The following is a 23,190-nucleotide window of genomic DNA, read 5'->3' on the forward strand; positions in this document are numbered from 1 at the left end:
CATAAAGACTCACAGGAGGGAAGAGGTCAGCAAGATAAGTTTCACATGGCTGCAAGCCTGTGCTAAGCTTCCAGCCCCAGGCTATGGCAGAGGTGCCACAGAGTGCTAAACCCTGCTCCTGTAGGTCTCAAGGTCAATCTGATGCTGCTCGTCAGTGAGGCCCTGAACTCCAAAGCCTCTGTGGGTACTAAGTACCTGGGGATCAAACAAAGCCACTCACAGGCAAGGGCATGACATTTTCCATAGGAAATGTCTTAAATCATTGCTTCATATAAGTGTGACTGTTGTATTTATCTTTTCCCAAAATTTAGAAGATAATTAAATCAAATCTGTTAGTTTGGTATTCTTGGTTGAGTCTCCTAACAGCTAAAATATTTTATTATATGCTATTTTTCACATGGGCTCAATTTTTGAAAAGGGTCTTAGGTCACTCAGACAGCATCGCATCCTGCCGTCACCAGCTGCTTTGTGAGAAGCCGTGGAGAATGTAGGCAGTGATGCAGGTAGTCTGAAGAAGAGGCTTTCACAGAACAATAAGGGGTAGCGGCTGATTTTGTTTCTGTTACCTGATTTCTATTCCTGTTGTTATTACAGGCACTGCCTAAATTTTGATGCTAAGTCAATTACTTTCAAGATGCCTATGATCTTTGCCTTCCTCAAGGCCTCCCACAGAGGAAGGTCTGCAGTGTACAGGCATAGATGCCATCATCTGTGGAAAAATGCATCTGCCCACCTTATTTAGGTGCTTTTCTCTAGGTAGAAGCCAAAACCTGAAAGGATCTTTGTGTAAGATGAAGAAAGTGCCCTTTATTTATAAGCAATGTTTCTAAACCTTGCCATTTTATAGTGGCTTAGAACCTAGCAGTGGCCTGTGAAACAGAAATCAATCTTGAACTGAGAGAATCCTGATGAAAGGATTAGAAGATTTTCTTGCTAGTTTCTGAGGAGGAAGACAGAGTACCACATAAATAGACTTTGATTGTGGGCTAGCCCATTCACAGCTTTATGAGCATGGAGTGAGAACATAGTTACGTGACGTGTCCAAGGCCACAGCAATGCCAGACAAAGGCAGGACTGAAGGGTGAATCTCTTTTAGGCTGTGGTACTCAGTCCTCCATAGAGCTCAAGCTTGTCCTAAGTGTGTTGCTCTCTCTGGAAGTTATTGGAAACACTGGATTATTGAAAAAAAATTTTTACCTCCTTATGGAAGTAAATAAACATAAAGTCACAAAAGATGAAGTAGTAAACACATGTCTCCCACTTTTAAAATGTAATTTTCAAACTATGTCTGTCAGATAGATATGTTTTGACCCTTGCTGTCTAAACCTGTTAAATAGCGTAAGGTGTATTGTCCAACCCAGAAAATTTTCCTTTATCCCACTGTCTTCTACAGTGGATGCCTTGCCTCAATTCTAGGCCCTCTATTGATCTATGAATATTAGTAATCCCACTTGGCACAGCTTAGAGGGGCCAGGCAGTGATGTTTCCCATCATCTCCTGTGCCCAGGACCCTGGGTTTTCCTCATTCAAGTGGGAAGTCTAAAGCCTACATTAGATGTAATCTCTTCAATCCCTGAAGTATCAGAGTGCTTTACTGATGGTTCATATGAAACACGTATTGCTTTATTGTCAAACTGTTATTTCCCCCTTTCAACATTTCTCCCTAAGCCGTTAACATGGACCTTCAACCGAAGTTGAACAAATGAATATATGCATATATATATATGCATATACACTTGAGTACAAAGTATTTTACTGCAATCCAGAGGATTGTGGCTTCAATTAAAACTTTAAAGTCTCTGTAAAATACTAATATAATAAAGTGCTATTCCTGTTTCTGAAATCTGGTCACTCAGAGAGAAGTCTTACTCCATATGTTAGCCAGGTAAAAGAAGAAATGTCCAAGTGAGCAATGCATGTGTGCCATACCTCTGATAGCAGTGCCTGTATTTCTGTAGCCAGGAGGCTGAGGGTGGGCGGACTGCAAAGTCCACGGCCAGTCAGAAGAGAGAATGAGGGTGTATGTTGGGGGTGAGTGTGGGAAGATGCAGCTTGATACATGCAGCTTCTGGGTTTGATCTTTGTTCTGCATGGTAACACAGGGTAGTAAAATGTTGCAGTTGGAGAGTTCCAACTAACTCTGGTTCCAGCTAACTCTACACTGTCGGTTAGAAACAAGCCAATTACTGGAACAAGCCACAGTTTCATTAATATGGTCCATGCGTGGGTATGGAACATGCAGCAAGGTGATCCTTGCCTTAAGAAACTTAGTTTTTCAGGGAAAAAGAGTTTTTTTAATACAGTAGAAAGTCACTCAGACATCAAGGTCAGATGGGAAGCCTGCCAGTCTCTACCTAAAGAGAACTTAGTTCTCAGCATTACAGAATTTTCTTGTGTATGCGCAGGGTTTTTTTTTTTCCAACTATTCAAGAATCCTGTACCATGGAGTGCTCTTCCACGCAACTATATCTTTCTAAAGGCTTGACTAGCTGCTAAGTGTCTGCTTAAGGGACGTCTGGTTAGGGAACAGATCTGATGCTGAGGCGGATTGGCAGTTTATCTTCTCAGTGTGAAGTCGCTTTGTTTCCTCCAGGTCCTGGTGGTGATTTCAGAATGCTTCTATGTACCTTTTCCAAGATCTGCATCTAAACGCTGTGGTGAGTCTGAGAAGTTCTCATAGGAGGAAGTTGTAGCTCAGCATTTTGGTTCTAGCTTTCAAGACCCTTCACTGAGCATCCAGACCCCTCTGTTGAGTTCCCTAGGGAACTCCCATATAACTGAGTAACATTTACTTTCCTCTTTTAAAATTGGAATATACTTCATATTGGAGATTGCATTTTCTCCTTGGGATTATCCCCCTTAATTTTCAGTGGCTAACTTTTATTTTTGAATTGGAATGAAAGATTCTTAGAGGAACTCAACATTTGTTGAGTCTCCAAGACTCACTACCTCAACTCCTTTAAGCAGTTTGCCCAAATCTGTATTTACTTCCTCTACTTCTGGGCCTACCTGACTCTAGACTTGATGACCTTTACTTATAGTGTTGAGTTTCTCAGGAGTTTAAATAAGGTCATATCTTTAGTTCTAGACATTTTTAAGACTTCACAGATAGCTAGGACATGTATGACTTCAGTTTTATGGAGTGTGAAAGGCAGCCATTGTAAACTGCTGCTGGGGTTCTCTGGCTTCCTACCCAGCCCAAGTGATGTTACATTTCTGAAGCTCATTGAGGATGGGAACACTATCAATATTCCCAACTCACATTTCATCAATTTAACTTGGTAGTAAGGGGAGGCCTTTTCTTCTTGGCTTTGTTCTTAAACTCTTGGGGAGCAGACCTTTGATTGGCCCACTTGTCTGAAATAGTTGCTATGAACAGTGAGTCACTGAGTCTTTTACACAGTATGTAATGCATAGCAAAACCAAAAGTAAGTCCATTCCCATCTGCCTTTCCATCACAGTCAGTGATGCCCCAAGAGGGGAATATGAAATATCTAGTTGGGGCTAAGCTTCAACCAGAAAATCTGTTCATGTGATACCAGCACTTTAGGAGCAGAAAATTCCCCATTTGTCCATCTCATGGCTACATGGTGAGTTAATTACTAAGTTGTTATTGTTTATCCAGAAGTTTTTTTTGTTTTTGTTTTTCTTTTCTCTCTGTCTACTCTCAATAGAACAGGGTCAGAGGCCAGAGGAGGCTCAAGCAGCTGAACAGCTACAGGATGCAGAGGAAGAAAAGGATGACTCAAATGAAGAGGAAAACAAAGACAGTCTTGTGGATGATGAGGAAGAGAAAGAGGACCTTGGAGATGAGGATGAAGCTGAAGAAGATGAGGAAGAGGACAACCTGGCAGGCGGCATGGATGAGGAGGGAAGCGACCCCAAAGACCAAGGAGTCCTGAAGGAGGGCAGTGTGCCCCAGGGGGAGCTTGATCTTGATGAACCTCGTTCAGCCAATACACAGGAGGTGGGGGAAGACTCAGTGAGGCAGCGCAAGAGTCAGCGTGCCAACAAGGGACCATAGGTTTCCTGATGCCATTTCTAAACATACAGGCCAGAAGAGCAAGTCTGCTTCTCCCTGGTCTGCAGCTTTCCCTCTGGTCTGCAGTTTAAGCCAAATCCTTAGGGACTTTGTTTTTGTTTTTGTTTTGTTGCTTTGTTCTTAATGAGCAATGGTCACTTTTAAAAGATGATCTCTGGTCCTGTGGTTACACGCTAGTAAGCCTCGGGGTCCTAAAGAGAGTCAGGTGGAGCACTGAGCCAGCATGGTGTTAGGATCTTTGTGGGGACTTGGGTGGAGAACAAGTTCGTATGCTTGGGGGCCAAAGAGTCAGTCAGAGGACTTCTCTCCAGTCCTCATTAGCACCTTTAAAAGTGAAGCTGCTGGCCTAATAAAATGAGAGTGAAGCCACATTACTCCAGAGCATCCGTGAAGTACAGGAAAAGTCTTGGACTTCATTGTTAAGCATTTGTTTTTGTCATGAAAGAAACATTGGGTACCTCAGCCCCCAAACACTGTCTTGGAGCTAGAAATTGTGGGCGACCTGGGTATAGATACAACTTCAAAAAGGAACTGTGGAATCCTCTCTTGGTCTCTGTTGTCTTTTATTTTTTACCTTCAATTTCTGTAGCTTTGCCTCTGTGGCCTGAAGACTCCTACACCTCACAACTTCTGTAGTAAGAGCAGCAGGCAGCAGTGAGCCGGCATCCATTACCTGTATTCGGCTTAAAGCTGTAAGGTAATCAGCAACCACAGCTGATGAAGCTAAGACTGCCAGATGTCCCAAAGGACATGCTGTAGTCTCTGAAAAGTCAAAAGAAAGTAGGGGTTTCATACAACAGCTTGTTTAGTTCAGCCTGTCGTGCTGACAAGGTAACTTCTTCAAGAGTTCCTTCAGCCACGTTCTTTGATTTTCTGAACCCAAAGTACTCTCAGTCTTGTCGCCACAAGGTAGTTCGGTAAAGGCAGCTTCAGGTCTGTGGTGTTTAGTTTCTATCTCGAGGGGTCCTCTGTCTCTGGAAGCACTTTAATAACAACTGACGAGGCATGTCTGCCTTGCTTTTAGTGATGTGCTTCTGGTGAAAAATGATGAAAATCAATATCAGGAGGTGAAATATTTGATTTTGTTTCTGTCTCCCTTAATTCTCTAGAGAATTGTATTGTTATAAATCTCTCTGTACTCAAGCTAATATTAGTATCAAGGAACCCAGCTTTCTTTTTAAAAATAATTTCTCACCATCTCCTCTCTTACTCTCTCATGTCTGAGAATAAATCCATAAAATTAGATTCTAGCTGTATGAAAGATGACTAAAGTCAATCTTATTCCTCCTGGATTGAGTGCGAATAATGACTACAGGATTGTGAAATTCAAGATGTTTTTGTTATTTTTAAGAAAGGATGTGTAGTGTATTTCCCTGGCTGCTTAGAGATCCCTTTCCCAGCATTAGCTGCCAACGGGAAGCTCCTTGGTAGTTGAGGTTCAGAATCTCCCCTTCGGTACTGTATGAGGCTGCTGCAAACCTTGCATAAAGAAAAATATTATTGTGACAATTCATTCCTTATTAATGTTTTTATTTCATCTTTGTAACTTAGCTAACAGTCAGTTCAAGGCTGAGGCCATCACTGAGCTGGAGGCCTTCCTGACCTCCTGACACATCCTTACTTAAAAATGCCGTGGTTCTGTGGTACCTGGTATCTTCCTGCTAGAGCTGAGCTGCACTTTGCTCTGCCAGTGGATTCCCTTCCCTTGTCAGCAGACGCTGAAGTATTCAAGGATAGTAAGTCCAAGTTCAGAGGAGTGGGAAAGGGAAGAAGCCTCGACTCTCCGCTCTGTGAAGTACGCTCCTCCAAATTGACAATTGGGTTTTAGTGGGATGTTTGACAAGACACAAGGCTTGAAGAATTAGTCTGTCTTGGCTTTTATAAATTATTCAAAACCAGTTCCCAATTAGACCCTAAATACTATTTAGTTATACAACAAGGTAATATATTTCCTTTCTTGATAATATTGAAAAGAAATTAGAGGCTGGGAGAAAAAGTCATGGAGAAGAGAGTCCAGTCCAGTAAAATTATATTTATCTATAGGAATCATTTTTCCTAGATCTTCTGTTTTTAACATCCTGGCAAAAATTGGGTTCTGGTAAATAGCCCAGAAAGTAATTAGCTAATTTAATTTCTTTCCATTTGAAGACTTTAGGTTTATTTTCAATACTGAGTTAATATAAAATCAAAGGAAAAGATCAACTTAAAATTAGATCAATGTTTAACATAACCTTATTTTTTGTGTACATAGTAAATTTAATCCAGAAGTTTAGTGCATGGAAACATGATTTTATAAAACAAAAACTAACCATGCTTCCTCTCCATTGCTATATCTGCTATTTATTTGTAGAATGCTATTTTCTGTAAGTTAAAATTGGATGAATGCAATAGCGATTGTGGAATGAAAGTGTATAGTACTTCATGTACAGGCAATTAGTGTAAGGTGCCTTGTTCTTCACTGAAATACTGAAAATTGCAGTTGCCTCTGTAAATTTTTTTTCTTTCACCTCCTTAACTGTGCTGAACCATGCCAACTTGCTTAGAATCTCACAGAAGCAGTGCTCAGGCAGTTTCACATTGTTGTTGTTGTTACTGTTTTATTTTGAAGGCTAATCATGAAGCAGGTAATGGATGGCTCCTTCACTCCGCAGGCCATTGCACTGTGTGCAATCACTGCAGTCTTACCCTGTGCATATGAGCTGTACCTGTTATCTATAGTAACTAGTGTAATTAATTGAAGGCAAATCAGCTTGACACAGATCAGCTTTCAGCTGAAATCTCATACACTTAAGGTTTAGGGTCAAAAAACTGGCTGATAGTTAAGATATTGCCACATGGTTGAGTGTGTGTAAGCTTGAATAACTGCATCTTGTAACATCTTTGGGCAGGGGGTGGTGGGGGTTGATAAACACTAGTTAAGGAAATATCTATCATGTGGCTTTTTGCAAGATGGAAAACAATAGAGTCCAAACGGAACTTTGAAAAGACTAAAAAGGGTGGTGAATGGTATTTCAGCATAAAATCCTAAGCTTGAAGTGAGAGGAAGAGGGGGGCTTGGTGCTTTTGCTGGTGTGTGCAGGTTTCCTGTGTTCTGTTTAGTGTCCTGCTGTTATTCCTGACAGTATTGTACATGTGTGATTGACTAGCCTGTCAATTCTATCAACTATTTGGAAAGTATTTGTGTAAATCTTTGTGCCAACAAGAACTGTCCTAGTGTTGTGTCTCTTTACCTCATTCTTAGATTTGGTCCTGTTGAGATTGTAGCTAGTCTAACAGAAGCCACGGAGGAGTCTGCTGAAACTGCTGGGTCAGTTCTCTGAGCAGCTACCCGAAGCAGGAGGCTCAACTGAGAAACCTTAGACAGCTTCAGCCTAGCATGTGGACCTTGGAGGCATATTCTCAAAAGTTCTGTGTACACTGTGATGCTGTTCACATGTGGCTTTGACTTGTTTCTAATGTGGATGAATTTTATTTGCTTCTAGACAGCTTTGTAGAAATGCAATTTTTATACTAAAGACGCTGTTCAATTTTAAGTCAATACATTATAAAATGGTTGTTTATTCTTTGTAATAGTGTTATTTAGCCCTATGTATTTATTTTTCTTCACCTATGTATTCTGTGCTCTCTCAGATAGATGTATAGCAACTGAAGTGAGAAATCAGTGTATCATTTCAAGTACTACATTGCCCGCATTATAAATTCTCTGATCACAGAATTGTACATACCCCTTAGCCTACATACTGCCATTTTATTGTCAAGTTCCATTTGTGTCAAACATAATGATAGTGATGACCAAGGGAAACAGAATGGAGTATTGCTTTTTCATATACATATTTTCACACAAAAAGCATTTGTGAAAGCAGTTGAATATATTACTTTGTTAAAAAAATAATTTTCTTCTCTGTTTATTCTCTGACTGTTGATTCTCCATCTCTCCTTCCTGAACTTGGTGAAAACCATGCCATGTGCTCAAAGTCAATGCTAAAGATGTAAGGGCTTTTCAATACATCACAGCTCATTGTATTGTCTATAGGAGATCACTACACTAGCCATGGCCAGGGCTGGTGCATTTAGTAAATGACTCTGCTAGTCCTCCAAGATGCTGAGCCTCAGTCTCCTAGGACTCAATTTACCTGTTCCCATCACGGTAGGAATAAAAAGCAGAGACAATGTGCCTCTTTTGTACATATACACATAAACAGAGAGAGTGAGAGGGGGGGAGGGAGAGGGAGGGAGGGGTGGGAGGTAATGGAGATTTCATTTATCCCTTTTGGAAAGATAGTAGTAACCAGTCTAGTTAAAAAACAAGTTATTAAGTTTACATTTTCACAGTGCCATTACCAAAGGAAAGCTGAGAATTCTGTCTGTGGGGATGAAATGTAGTGAAAGTTCTTTACTAAGCTACCCCTCAGATAGATTTTGGCCTTGATTTTCTTTTTACATGAGGGAGTGATGACAGTTTCTTGTCTTTCCGTAAGTATTTCCTTTTGTTCGAATGATTTTTAGTAATTTATAGATTCCATGGGTATATTAAGTGGGATTCTGTTTAATCCTGGTAACTTAGTATTAGCTACCCTCTGGAAAGTTTTTGGCCATCAGAATGTAGAGTGTTTTTGTCACTGGTGGAACCTTTTTCTGGAATTATAGTTACTTGGGCGGTGACTATATGATAGACACAGAAAGTGTCTGTGCTGCAGAAGGACAAAGGGCTCACTACGTTCATGAGGTTACCAAGTCTTTACACCATGGAATTGTCTGCTCTTTGAACCCATGCTCTCTGGGCAGTAAATTATAAGCATAGGTCTCAAGCACATAATAGATTATAGGTTGACCTCTTTATTGTTTTGACTAATAGCAATTCTGTACAGTGTGCTTTCTTTTCACATCCTTAACAACTGTGTAAAATAAGGCGCCAAGCCAAGCCAACTGAACTTCAGACACGTCTACTTACTGGAAAATGAGGAATTATCTTTTAGCTGTCACTTGTGTTTTTTAATATTTTACTTTGTGTTTGAGGTTTTGGTTTGAAGCAGGGTCATGATGGTTATCACTCTAGAACTCAAGATCTGTCCCTGACTAGCCTCGCAACTTACAATCCTCCCTCAGCATTCTAAGTGTGCTGTGGTTATAGGCATGCATCTCTCTGACCAGCAGTTGTGTTTTTAAGTAATATAAAGTAGGATGGTTAAAAGCAAAATTTTATTGTCTATTAGCCCCCTTTTGAAACTATAGGTCTGCTCTTACATGTTAACAGGAAGATAAGCCTCTTTCCTGGTAGTTTAAGGAGCCTTAGTAGTAGTTTCAAATAATGGCCTCAAGAACCCATCTACAACTCTGGGAGCTGGGAGAATGACTCTGTTTATAACACGCAGACAATAATTTAGGGTTTGACACAAGCCAGAAGATCTTTGTGTGTATTAAAATGGGATTTTTGATAGAAATGTTTAGATGTGACTCTTTAAGGTATACCTGGTAAGCAGTGTAGTAGAACAGAAATTTGGAAGAGACTACAAAAACTAGAAATGTTTGCTACATCATGGAGTACAAAAGGTAAACTGACAAAAAGCAAGAAGCAAGTAAGGGAGCTGTTAGGGCTGTCTTGATGGGGGGGGGTGTGGTCTTGGTGGTAGTGTGGTGGGGATGGGGTGGTGGTGGTGGTGGTCATGGTGATGAGGTGGTGGTGGTGGTGGTCGTGGTGGTTGTCATGGTGGTGGTAGTGGTGGTGGTGGTGATGGTGGTGGTGGTGGTGGTGGTGGGGTGATGGGGTGGTGGTGAAAAGCCCACTTATCTGGAAGCCACTGAATTCATGCTTTATTGGTTCTCCAGATACTAGATATACAAGGCTTGGCTACTGCAAAGTGGGAATGAACTGCAATAACTGCAAATTCTCATCTCTGTCCTTGGCAAAAACAAAGACTCATCAGCCCATGAAAACCAAGGAAAAACTTGTCCTGGTCTGTGTGCAGACAAGAGTTCCCTAAAAGCATAGGCATGAGCCTGGAATTAAACAAGTGTTTGGATTCACACTAAATCAATCATTTCTCTTATGAATGCTTTTGGGGAAGGAGAGCAAAGGTGTACTGGCAGAAGCAAGTGAAGAAATTGCTCTTGAAAACATGGCTCCACCAAGCAGTGGATAGAAACTGTTGCAGAGACCCACAGCCAAACAATTGTAGCTCAGGGAGTCTTGTACAACTGGGGAAAAGGATAGAGGGACCCAAAGAGGACAAGAACTCCACAAGAAGACCAACTAACTGAATACCACTGGGGCTCACAGAGACTAAACCACCAACCAAGAGCATGCATCAACCTGACCTAGGTCCCCTACACATAGGCAGCAGATAGGCAGCTGATCTTCATGAGGATCCCCTATCAATTAGAGTGGAGGCTGTAACCGGCAGGGCCCCTCTTGTTTTAGATCACTTTTCCCAAGCTGGGTTGCCTCATTTGCCTCAGTGGAGGAGGACATGCGTAGTCCTGATGTGACTTGATGGGGGGCAGGGGTGTCCCCTTTTCTGAGGAGAAGGGGAGGGTAGGAAAAGATGAGGGAGCTGACAGAGATGTAAAGTGAATTTTTTTAAAACCCTGAAAATATCCCCAACATGGTTTAAAATTTCTTTGAATTCAGTTTGAATTTACAGTCACACAAGAAACCTATTCAGGCAGCAGGTGTGAAAGTCCAGGGTGTGAAGCAAGCAACGTCGGAGGGTCATCAGAAGGTGGGAGGCTGAAGAAGTTGGGGATAGGCAAATGAGACATATTTTATTCGTGGACACAGGTTCTAGTCAAGCAGATGCTGGCAAGCACCCAGGCACACACTTGTAAATGTGAACCTCACATTGGTACATATGTAGTCTAGCACGCAGCTTGTGCGTAGTCTCGCAGGCTTCTACAGTCTAGCTGGCAAAGGCAAGAGGTGAGGGCACTGGCCTCTGCTCTCAAGGGCATATTTCTGCAGAACACAAAAGTGGCATTCTGCCAGCAATATTACACATTACATCATTGTTTACTTTAGGTTCCACAATGTCCACTGTCAGCCATCATTAGGTCATAGTCCCCTGAATGTCTGGTGTCAGCTGTTTTAACTGACTCAAACCAGATACCTATATTAGTACCATTTTGTCCAAATCCTAATTGCCCCGAGAGTCTTCTGTTCTCTACTGTAGGGTTAGATTGCCTACGTTCTTGAGATAGTGAAATTATTATAACATTTGAAGAACTTTAAAAATGAAAAGAGTAGCTATAAAGCAATAGAATAATATATTTAATGTTTATCAGCATCAAGAGAATCATTTGCACAAATGCAGCCTTCATGATCCATTCTACTCTTGTGGAGCAATACAGAGTTTCAACTTAGATGGTCCTTTAATCATTGATTGTGAGATCATCTCTGGACTATTTTATAATAATCTTTGGGAAACACCAGAATGTTATCAGTCTACACCTTAGGACTTCCCAAAGCTGTTTTTGAAGCAGCGGGAACCACCGTATACTACACTGACAGTGAGTAGATGCTTGATAGCAACCTCCTGCTGCTGGCTCCCAGTGCCTCCTCAGCCACCCCATCCCAGAGGTGTGAACTCCAACAAGTGACCCACAATCCATGTATCTCATCATCACTATGGGGACAGCAGGTGAGAATTCTAACCAATCCAGTGAGTAAGCCAAGACGCGGTTCTGAAATGTAGCATCATGTAATGGCTTTAGAGTTTATAGGGCAGCACTTTGAGACCTAGGAATGGTCCTGAGGATGTGCGGGGCATAGTGAGAAACAGCAATGCTTTTGAGATGCTGCCTCTGTGGAGCTAAAGGTGGACAGCCTGTCTCAGAAATGCCTCACTTTAGGAGTTAGGCTGAGCCTTAACTAAGCAGATGCAAAGATAGAACTCAACTTTTCTCTACCACCTGAAACCTGAAATGATGCAAGAGGCCGGTGTACTTGCTGGAGGAAGTTTCCTGGCTGCACGGGCTTCTGGTTGCATCCTGGTTTTTTCTAACTTCTGCTGTGAGATAATTTGACCTGGTTTGGTTAAAACGTGAAGACCCAGTAGTCACGTCTGAGTAGATTATTGCTTTTAAAGAGCTGCAGTCTAGACAGCACTCATTTCTGAATTACTTCCATTCTTCCTTAGTGTCCAAAGCTGTCACTTCCATAAGCTAGTGTGTACCCTCAGTCATCTTTTATCCTATCCCTAGGAATTCCCTTCAGGTGTCTCCAAAGGCCAGGGTAATTGTTCCCTTTCTCACACCTTTTACTTCTACTCCATCTTTACTCATTTTGGAAAGATCTTCTTGCTCCTATGGTTTTAACTGTACAATTGAGCCTTAGATCTTTATGTAAGTGGAAAACAACAACCAGCCCAACCAGAGTTCTTGATCAGGAGAGAAGATGGCTGGGAAGCTGTGTGTTTCCGTGTCTATGGGAATTGTGCCTGTCTGTGGATACATTTTTCACTTTCTGCCCGCCGATTTCTCTAGTTCAGTCTACCTAACTGCTAGCCCCAGCCACCATCATCAGATCTCATTGTTCTCTTCACAAACAATGGATGCAGAGAATGGGAAGGCTCCCAGAAGACCAAGCTCTCTTGCCCCTTTCTGCTTCCCACACCCCACACTCCTCCTCCAGTCTCTCCAAGAGGCTCCTCCCTGAGCATCTCACTAGGTACTTGCTTCATCCTCCTACCTTTGGTCAGGAAGCAGATGATGCTCCCATAGTAACTCACCTGGACTTATGTCTTCCAATTCATCACATTAAAATTCAATTTGCAGCTTCATGAAGGAAGTTTTTCTTTTAAAGGCAATCAAAAATTTATTATATTTATTCTATAAGTATCATTTTTCAAACTGTAATGCACTACACTTGAGACTTCCTCATTGTTCCACAGGTCTGGCTATTACACCAAATATGCACTATTGACCTAGGAAAAATTTAATATGTGTGCCAGTGGGTACCAATACAAATCTAAAGGTAGATTTATTACTAGACTATAGCCCCATCCAAATTACTGAATATATGGTCCAATCTTTCTAGCCAGCCAGCCCCAGAAATATAATCAACTTTTATCTCTGGAATGAATACTTAGCAGAGTCTAATTCATCATTCAAATGAACATTTCTAAAGATCCCCATGCATTTGTTTTCTACATGGATACAAGGCACTACATTTCAGTTTTTACCTCCTCCCTAATTCTTTGCTCTAGCCTTTCCCTGAATTCTCTGTGCTTCAGTCTTGATCTTTTATTTCCTCCTCCTCCTCCACTTCCTCTTCCTCCTCCTCTTTCTTCCCATGTCAGTTTTATACACAACTCAGTCTTTTCTGCTAGGTGCCTTTTCATCTTTTCTTCTATTTTTTCCCCCTGATTCAGTTGCTCTAAATATGAATGGTAAGGTCTGGAAGAGAAAAGGAAAAACCAAAACCAAAACAAAACAGCAGCAATGAGTATTCCATAATGAGGACTAGACCTTTCAGATGAAGTGTCATTCCTGTCACCTTGCAATGAAGGAGTAATAGGTTTCAAAGATGCTGCTGTTGCACTGTGCACTGGGGTTTTGCTTACAATTGCCAAACTTCCCCCTCTCTCTGTCTGCCTCTCTGTCTCCATCTCTCTCTGTCTCTGTATCTCTGACTTGTGTCTGTCTGTCTGTCTGTCTGTCTGTCTGTCTGTCTCTCTCTCTCTCTCTCTCTCTCTCTGTGTGTGTGTGTGTGTGTGTGTGTGTGTGTGTGCGCGCGCGCGCGTGTGCGCGTGCACACGTGCCTATGTGTGGGCATGTATATGTGTGTTGGATGAACACATATGTATGGTATCTTCCTCTATTGCTCTCCACCTTATTTTTAGAGACAGAGTCTCTCTTTGAACTTGGAGCTCACCAGTTTCTCTATACTAGGTGGCCAGAGAGCCTTGCCTCTTGTCTCCACTTCCCTACTGCTGGAATAATAGGCACATGGTACCTTTCCTCCCCCCCCCCTTTTTTTTTCCAGTCAGGTCCTTCTGTTTATGTGACAAGGATATTACTGATAGAACCATATCCTCAGATATCAATCTTGACTCTTTTAAATATTTATTTACTTACTTATTTGTGTATGTGCACGTGGCAGGTATGCAGCTGATGGATATGTGGAGGCCAGAGGACAATTTGTAGGAGTCAGTTCTCTCTTTTACCCTATGGGTTCCAGGGACTGAATTCAGTTCAGCAGTCTTGATGGCAAGTGTGTTTAATCGCCCACATGGATGCTTTCTGTGCAGGACCATTCAGTAGGGATTTGTGCAGCCTAGTACAGGAAACTTCTTTGGAGGCTGCTGCCTTCCCAGAAGAGTGTCAATGAAGGGATATGGGGAAAGGCAACAGACATGCATCTCATCAGTAGAACTTGCGTTCCAGGTACCCTTCTATTTGTCTGATTCCAAACATTTTGAGAAGCCAGATTCCTTAACCGAAATTACTTAATATTATTAAATGTTGGGGTTTTTTTCCACTTGTAATGCTGACTTCTGACTGGAAGAATTATAAAAGTACATTTTCTTTCTGGTTAAAATAAATAACAGGACCATGACTTTTAACTCCATCATTTTTACATTTTTTACACTGTTGAGCCTGCCTCTTCATTGAGAAATTGCTTCCTGCATGTGGAAAATGATGCCATCTCCTTTCTGGAAAATGTGGGTATCTATCAATACCGAAATCACATTAACAGACATTTTTCTGTTGCTAAGAGCAGACAGACCAGACTAATTTGTATGATCCTTATCTGTATGACTTCTGGAAAATCCTATTAAGATGAAAGTACTCGGAGCTGTGAGCTGGCCAGTTTCCCAATGTTTAACTGTTGGGCTCTGAGCAGATGAATATGGGGCCTAGGAGGGTAATAAGAAGTAGATGCACATGCAGGCATCCTGAGGACTTAGGAGGAACAAGAGGCGATGCATTGGTTACTGCTTACCATAAGAGTATGTCATAAGTGACATAAGAGACGGAAGGGACAGTTATCATGCATATCACTTGAAAGTCTCCTGGTGTTGATGATATTAATATAATTTTCCCAGCTGTTTTCTGTGGGAAATTTATCATTTTCCCCTAACATGCCAACCTTATCTTTTTTTGTACAACAGGATTCTTGAGCCCCTGTGAATCTTCATTGCAGGAGTGACTCCCTGTGGGGGGCAGAGTTCTGCTTTGAAAAGAGCACAGTTTCATTGGAATGTTGTTTCACACTAACCTGGAAAGCCAGCAACTAAACATCTATTATTTTTCTTTTCACAAAAATGTTTGCTCATCTCTGAAGCTTTAGAGGAAAAAAAAAAAAAAAACAAAATAAAGCAAAACAAAACACAAGAAACAACTCAAAACATTTCTGTTTTGTAGTTCACAGTGAACTGACAGGCCTCACTTGGGGAAATGAAGCCTTCGTTTCCTGATTATAATGACGCTGTAGGCATGAGATAATTTTATAATGACCATTAGAACCCTGGAAAGATTCTGTTGCTTTTTTCTTCCTTCAGAAGGGAGTGCTGAAACAGTGATGGTCTAATTTACTAGACTCAAAGTGTCTTTCCTAGCACTTGACAGACATTAGATCAAATCACATTAGCGCTGCCCTGCCACTCTGTAGGTTAAGGCCTGGCAGCAAAGCTGGTGTCTGGCTCAGAATGTTTCTCTTGTATCCAGATAGTTAAGCAGAACAGAAACTTTCTTCTGTTGGAAATTTAAAAATGACAGTGACCTCAATTGTGATGAGCTATGTCTTTTATCTATTCCCAATCATAGAAACTATGTGGGATTGAGGTCTTCCTTTCTGACTGACTGGTTTTCATATTAGTTTTTGTGTGTGGTGCCCAGGTTTAAAGCTAGGGCCTCGTGCATGCTCTGGCGACACCTGCAGCTTTCGGCATGTAATGTGGAAATGGAATGTTACAAGATGATTTGAGAGGGATTCCATGTTCTACTCTCATGACTGTTAACTTTGGTTAAGCAGCTATTTGGCCTCATTTATGTGTCTTTAGTGATGCTTATATTACAAATTTTAAATTGCGAAAAATCAACACACTATCCTCAATTTTTATTTTTTCTATTAATGCTGAGTGTCAGTCACAGAATACACACACACACACACACACACACACACACACACACACACACACACCTTCCATATATACATTCATACACATGCACACATATGCATACAAACACATACACACATACACATACTCACATGCACACACACTATTACTCATCCCAATATATTTCAGGAAGAATCACCATTTTAAGGGGCCCTAGGATTTTACTTAGTGGGGCTTCCTGTTACCATGTAGGATTTAGATAGCTTTCATTCTCTCTGCTAATGGAAGAGCTCAAAGGCAGGAAAACTTCTTAGAGACAGCAGGCAGCAATAAGGAGCATATTTTATAACAGATTATGAAGCATGTCTAGACACAGACACACATGCATACAAAGACATGCATACACACAGGCACAGAGAGAGAGAGAGAGAGAGAGAGAGAGAGAGAGAGAGAGAGAGAGAGAGAGAGTTAGAGTTCCCTATTCCCTTATTTCTGATTGATACGATTAGACAAATAAAAGGAAGGTCTACAGCTTCCACTGAACATGTTCAGGACTAGCCTTGAACATGCTTGGACATACCAAGCTGAACCAGTAAGCAAGAGGGAGGCCCTGATAGCAGGAGAAAAAAAAATCCCTACAGGTCATCAGGGTAAGAATGAAGGTGGGAGGTTTGCCACCTTTATTATTAATCAGTGTGCCCTTTCCCGATCTGTCTAGCTCCTGGCCCTCACTCCTGTCCCTGGTGCTGTAGATGCTCTGTTATATGATATACTCACCTGACACCTCATTAGCCGGGACTTCCAGCTCATCTGCTTGAGGGTACCTACAATTTCCCATAGAACAGAGCAGCATGGCAGCATGGCAGCAGTGAAGAAAGGAGGTTGTCCTCATTTCTGATTCTGTCACTTCTTATGCCATTTGGATAAAGTGTGGCCACCACAGAAAGTGGCATTTCCAGGTAATGATGTCTTTCATTTTATCCTTAGTCTAACGTGTGTCTGGTTTTGGTTTGTTGAGCTTACAAGTTGAGTTTACATTTCACAGTAATGCCAAATTATATATTAGTAATGATGCATGCTATAGGACAAGGGCACATACAATACACTTGGTGCATGTGCTTATAATGGGAAACTGTGTGTGCTGCAGTTCCCAGGTTGGGCCTGATGGATGGTGATGGACGCTTCCATACTGCTCTATAGTTTGTGTGCCCATGTCCACTGGAAAACCATGTGACATAAACAGAGGATCCCAGCAAAATGGCAGAACCTCAGAACATGGTGGTGGCTGCTTTCTAGGTCTACATAGAAGTTCCCTCAGGTGCTGGCAGGCCTGGCACCTCTCCACAGTGACAGTGGGAAAGTCGGCTACCCCAGAGCTTGTATAAACTTCACAGTGATCCAAAGGCTTTATTTAAAGAAAAAAAGCTTGCTGCTGTGCAACAAAAATAGATCTGTACTCGATGCTGGACTCCAGAGTCTGTTTCCTGGGTGGGTGACTCCATCTCGCACCCCCTCCTGGACCCCAGTTCCCTCAGGAAACAGAGCACTGTCACTGTATAAAGTATTTGCACATTTATCCAGCATTGGGAAGTGCATACAACATTGGGTGATGCACAAGTGAATTTCATTAAAAATTATAAAAAGTATATAAAAGTTCACATAAGTAACACATGCTGAAGTCTCATCCTGAATAATTCAGCACTCATCAAAATGCAGATAAGAACCACAAATTGTGCCTCCCCTCAGTCTTTCAGTAGTAAGTGAAAATGAACAATTTAGCTTTTTAAAATATACTTTGCTTTGTGACGGGCAATCACCTGGGTTACCAGAAAAGATATTTGCGTGAAAATCATTTTACCGATTGTTATAGGGTAGGTTGGATGTTTATTCATCTTGAGCCCTTTCCCAAATCCATTTGCTTTTAATAAAATTGCCTAGTTCCAATACACTTTTTATGTAAAAGTATCCTTTTTAAATTCCCAAGATATTAGAGTTCCAACAATTTCCCAGTTTTCAAGTACATTAAACTTTTTGCTAATTTTTATTTAATCTTTGAAATTTTCACACACACGTACAGTGTATTTTGATCATATCCATCTCCCCCTCTCCCAGGAAGCCGCTATTTCATCTCCCTTGCAACTTTTTTGTTCTCCTTTTGCAATGAACTACTTCCATATTAGTTATTTTAGCTCGTTGTGCCCAATTAGTGCTGCCTACATGCTCAGCAACATGGAGCATCCATTTGGACATGAGACCTACAGGGGCCATTCCCAAGGAAAAGCATGCTGTTGACTCCAGCAACAGGGTCCTACCAAGTTCTGGTGGGCAAACAAGAGCAGCAATAGCCTATACTTTTTGAGGTGCCTCTGGGGCCTCACTGACCAATATAACTTCTGGGAGAGTAACCATGCCCAGCACTGAGACTTTCATTTAATAACATGTCTTCTGAGATCTGCATGGTTCACTAATGTAAGTTTGCTGCCTGAACAGTCACCTAACATTCTCTATAATGTTGGAGCATCATCTTCAGCCTTCTGGCTCAGTATATCTGACAGACATATTTGTGAGGCAGGAAGTATTGAGTATTTGCTTACCCTGTCTTGGCAGAGTTTTGTCATCAACTTTGCCTGTATCCAAGCTTGCCCACTTTTAGGCAGAATTCTGTCTGTGGCAGAAATGAGGACATTTTTGCCCAGTGGCTTGTTTTCCACATTTGAAGCCATCTCCATAAGGAGGTTCTTTGATGCTCATCATCTTCTTTGAGGTAAGCTGGGTGTTGCCCGGAGTTAGCCTGTCTAGAAGGAGGGATTTAGAAATATGTAGGGATGATAGAACAAAAAGTAGGTTATTAAATCTACTCCTCAACTTAAGACCTGAATTGTTACTCACAAATAAGATTATTTTGAATGCATTGGTATAGAATTTTGTATAGATGCAAAATAAGTTTAATTTAGAAACATCAGTATAGGGTTCAAATTTAAGATTATTCTTCATATATATATATAGTATTGTACCCACACTACTCAGTTGTAATACAAGGTTTATTTCCAATACCTTGAAATTGGTATTTCAGGCTATTTAGGATAACTAAGTAACACAATCTAATTGTTAGTTGATCAAATCATGGTCATGTCAATTACTAGTCTATTTTTATCACAAGAATATATGTCCTAGGTTTAACAGATAGATAAGATTCTATAGATATATAAGGTAAAATAGATATGGTCTTCAAAAGCTTCAGAGACCTACAGAATATAGCATTTAAAGATATTTTTATTATTTTAAAGATTCTTGTTTTTCTTAACAGCTGAAAAATATTCCATTTTGTAAATGCACCATATATTCACTGTCTGTTCACCCACTGATGGACATCTTGGCTGTCTCCATTTTCTGTCTATTAGGAATAGAGTAACAGTGAACATGGATGAGCAAGTGTCTCATAGTAAGATGTAAAGTCCTTTGGGTACATGTCCAAGAGTGGTTTAGCTGGATCTTGAAAGAAATTGATTTCTAGTGTCCTGAGGAGCCACCATACTGATTTCCATAGTGGCTGTCTGTCCAAGTTTGTACTCTTACTAATAATGGGTGAGAATTCGTTTCATTCTTTACCCTCACCAACATGAGCTGCCATTTGTTGATTTTGGCCGTTTGACTGGTATAAGACAAAATTTCAAAGTCGTTTTAGTTTGCATCTCCCTAACAGCTCTGGATGTTGAACATTTCTTTGGTCTTTCTCAGTGTTTCATCTTTTGAGAACTCTCTTCTACTGCTTAGTTTTGTTCCCCATTTTTATTGAGTCATCTTGATATTCAAGTGTTTTTTTGCTGTTGGTTTTGGTTTTAGTTCTTTATATATTGTAGCTACTAACCCTCTATCACATGCATAACTGATAAGTATCTTTTCCCATTCTGTAGCCTTTTCCTTTGCCATGCAGAAGATTTTCTGTTTTGAGCTTCCATTTGCTAATTGATGGTCATTGTGGGTGGTTCCACTCCTAAGCCAGTGGTACTAGAGTCGATAAAAAGGCAGGCTGAGCAAGCTGTGAAAAGCAAACCAGGAAGCAGCTCCCCTCCATTGCCTTTGTATCAGCTTCTGCTTCCAAGTTCCTTCCCTGTTTGAGTTCCTGTCCTAACTTCCTTCAGTGATGAACAGTGCTATGGAAGTGTAAGCCAGATAAACTATTTTCTTTCCAAGTTGCTTTGGCCATAGTGTTTTTGCAGCAGTCAGAACCAAAGGTAGGACAGAGAGCATTAATATTAAGAGTTATATTGAAATGTGTGTTGATTTTGTTGTATTTTAGGGAGATGTCTTTTGCATAACTGTCCTTGGAGTGTTTATTTATTCCTCGTGTTTGCTGTCCAGTTTCCACTTCCCTGTCTGGGTAGCCTGGCCCATTGCACACCCAACTGGATGTAGTGCAGGAGCGAAGGGGGAAATGAATAGACCTGGGAACAGCGCCTTGGAGAGGGTCTCTGGGTCAAGGTCTGTGTGGCTGTGTACCATTGGCCGTTTGCCAGAGCAGGGGTGTTAGAAGATGCTTTATCTTCATACTCAGAGACTGCAAGGGCAGGGGAGCGGGGAACAATCTTATAAGGTCAGACAAGGAGTGATGCCTTATAACTGTCAGGGCAGTAAATTCTTACAAGGGTTGATGATCGGGGTTGGGGGGGTGGGGTGGGAGGGCAGCTTTGTAGTGCCCGGTTGGGAGGGGGGAGGTAACCAACTCTTCCTGTCATCATATGAATTTGAAGTGTCTGAGATTGAAGTTCCCTTGACCCTTGACCCATAAAACTCTCTCACCTCTCTCCTCTCTCTCTCCTCTCTCTCTCCTCTGTCTCTCTCTGTCTCTCTCTGTCTCTCTCTCTCTCTCTCTTCCTGTTGTTTCATTCAAGTTGCTTTTCTTTTCTTTTTTTTTCAGTAGAGCTCTTTACCAGGTTCAGGAGAGGACTAAGTCTTAGGGTTGAGATGTGATTTTCTTTATAGCTCTGGTGCAAGAAGCTCCAGATGGTGCAGATGAGTCTAACAGGGAAAGCTGTTAGACCTCTGCCGGATGCAGGAGGCTGCTTGGGCTTTTTTTGTGAATCAAAATTCCCAGGAGCTGTGTGGAGGTGAGCTATAGGAGCCCCAGTGGCCTGGTGCCGGGACTGAGCTCACTGAGCAGTGCTGAGACAGGGAACCAGGGGTTGTGGACTTGATTCAGGAGTCATTGAACATCTGCCATGTGGTATGGATCTTAGTCACTTGGCTGCTACTTCCTGAGAATATGTAAGAGATATGCCATTGATAGTCACTTCTGTCATTGAGAAGAGAACCAGTGCTAGATAATCCCCGCTGAAAGACTGTCCGAACCCACACCTCTCCCTGTAACAGGAGAGACTTGCAGGAGACTCCGTCCTGTGATGCACATGCATGTGAGGTGATTAACTTTTCCATTCTCCTTTGGTGGAGCTCTCTTTCCTATCTAAATCTGGATAATCTTCCTGAAAGAATGAAGTTCTCATTGACATGTATAGAGTCTTTCCTGCTCTCAGAAGATTATAATTTAAACAACACCTTGCAGCTGAAGGCCTCTTGCTTCCGAGTCTGTGAGAATGACATCTTCACTGTCCATCCGCTCTGCCTCTGACTCCAAGAGCCACTCCGCACCAAGATTAGTGTCCTTTAGAGGTTTCTCTCTGATTGTGCTGTAGGGCACTTACAGAGAACATTCCATCTACCGTCTGCTCTCTGTCATCTGTCATTGCCACCTGGGTAATATCTTTGCCTACAAGTAGGAAATATTATCACATAAACTTAAGAGGGTTACTGTGGACTAAATGAGAGGATTATGTACATAAAATGAAATGTTATTTAATGAGGGAAGAAAGATAAGCTACTTAAGAGAGTGATTGTCAGGCAACTAGTTATTTGCTTGTAAAAGTAATTGGATTCCTTTTCTATGCCTTCTGTTGGGAAGACTGCAGTGCACTGTGTGGTTTGGAATGGCAGCTCTGTAGTTGCATTCATATTATGTCTCAGGCCTCTTTGCTGGGGACCATTAACATCAGGCAGGCAAAACAGCCACCGTTAGGACAAAGCTGCAGGCTCTACCAATGAAAAGAGAGATAGGAAAGGTACTGTCTTAGCATTGTTGTGCTCTAGCCCAGTTTAGCACATGCACTAGTAGCTCATAGTCCAGAATTGTTTGTATGGCCCAGAACCAGCTTTGTCTCAACTACAAGAGAGCCAGACATTATTATTTTCTTGAGACTTGAAGGGAGGAGCTGAGCAGATTTGGAGAATCAAATGTTTAGCCCACTTTGTTTACTGAAGCAAAATCGTGACAAGTGCAGTCTGTAGAGGGCAGTCCCAGATGACTGGAAACATGGGCGAATGGCTTTAGGACCTCTGCGGTAGGGTGGTTATTAAAGAGATATTCATTATATTGATGTGTGTATGTGTGTGAGGTCAGAAAAAGGGCTTCAGATCCCTGGGGCTGGAGTTATAAGGCCCTAGTAAGCTGTTCAGTTTGGTTGCTGGAAACCAAACTCAGGTCCTCTATAAGAGAAACGAGTACTCTTAACTGCTGAGCCAACTCTCCAGTCCCATCTCTGGAGGATTATGAAAGTAAGATCAAAGGGCTCAACACATTAGCAATAGGATAGCTTTATTTGAGAATATTAAAAACTAATTACCTTAATTAATTACCCTTAATTACCTGGACTAACCTGACTAAAAAGCCTCTTACTAAACACTTACATATGTGAAATACAATATTGTAAGAATACTTTACAATGTTTTTCTGCAGTAGCAAAAAATTATATATATATTGGCTATTTTTACAAACCAAAGCAGAAACAACAAACTTAAAAGATAGAGGAAAAGCTTCCAGGCAGGTAAATCCCTGAAGAGTCTTCCGTGTGTCTGCTGAGCGCTGAGCAGAAAGCAGGTTGATGTGTGCAGCCCGACAAGTGGGGAGGCAGCATGGAAAATGCCATATGAAGACTGGAGGCCAGAGGACAATGTCTTCAATGAAAGGAAAGTATGTCTTGGGAAACTGCCATGCTCAAATACTGGATGATGGGCCGAGGGAAGGCAAAGCAAAACATTAAG

At 41.5% G+C, this 23,190-nt stretch overlaps 1 protein-coding gene across 1 annotated transcript in view; it reads left to right on the forward strand.

Annotated features, from left to right (window-relative positions):
• Nucleotides 1–7,950, forward strand: part of TMX4 (thioredoxin related transmembrane protein 4) — a 36,270-nt gene extending 28,320 nt beyond the window's left edge. The window contains exons 7-8 of the mRNA XM_084776167.1: nucleotides 2,594–2,657; nucleotides 3,675–7,950. Of these exons, the coding sequence (XP_084632293.1) occupies nucleotides 2,594–2,657; nucleotides 3,675–4,024 (414 nt within the window). The 3' untranslated portion in view covers nucleotides 4,025–7,950. The remainder of the gene's footprint in view (nucleotides 1–2,593; nucleotides 2,658–3,674) is intronic.
• Nucleotides 7,951–23,190: the final 15,240 nt, after the last annotated feature.

Source organism: Acomys minous (assembly GCF_964271855.1).
Source record: "Acomys minous genome assembly, chromosome: 3".
NCBI lineage: Eukaryota > Metazoa > Chordata > Mammalia > Rodentia > Muridae > Acomys > Acomys minous.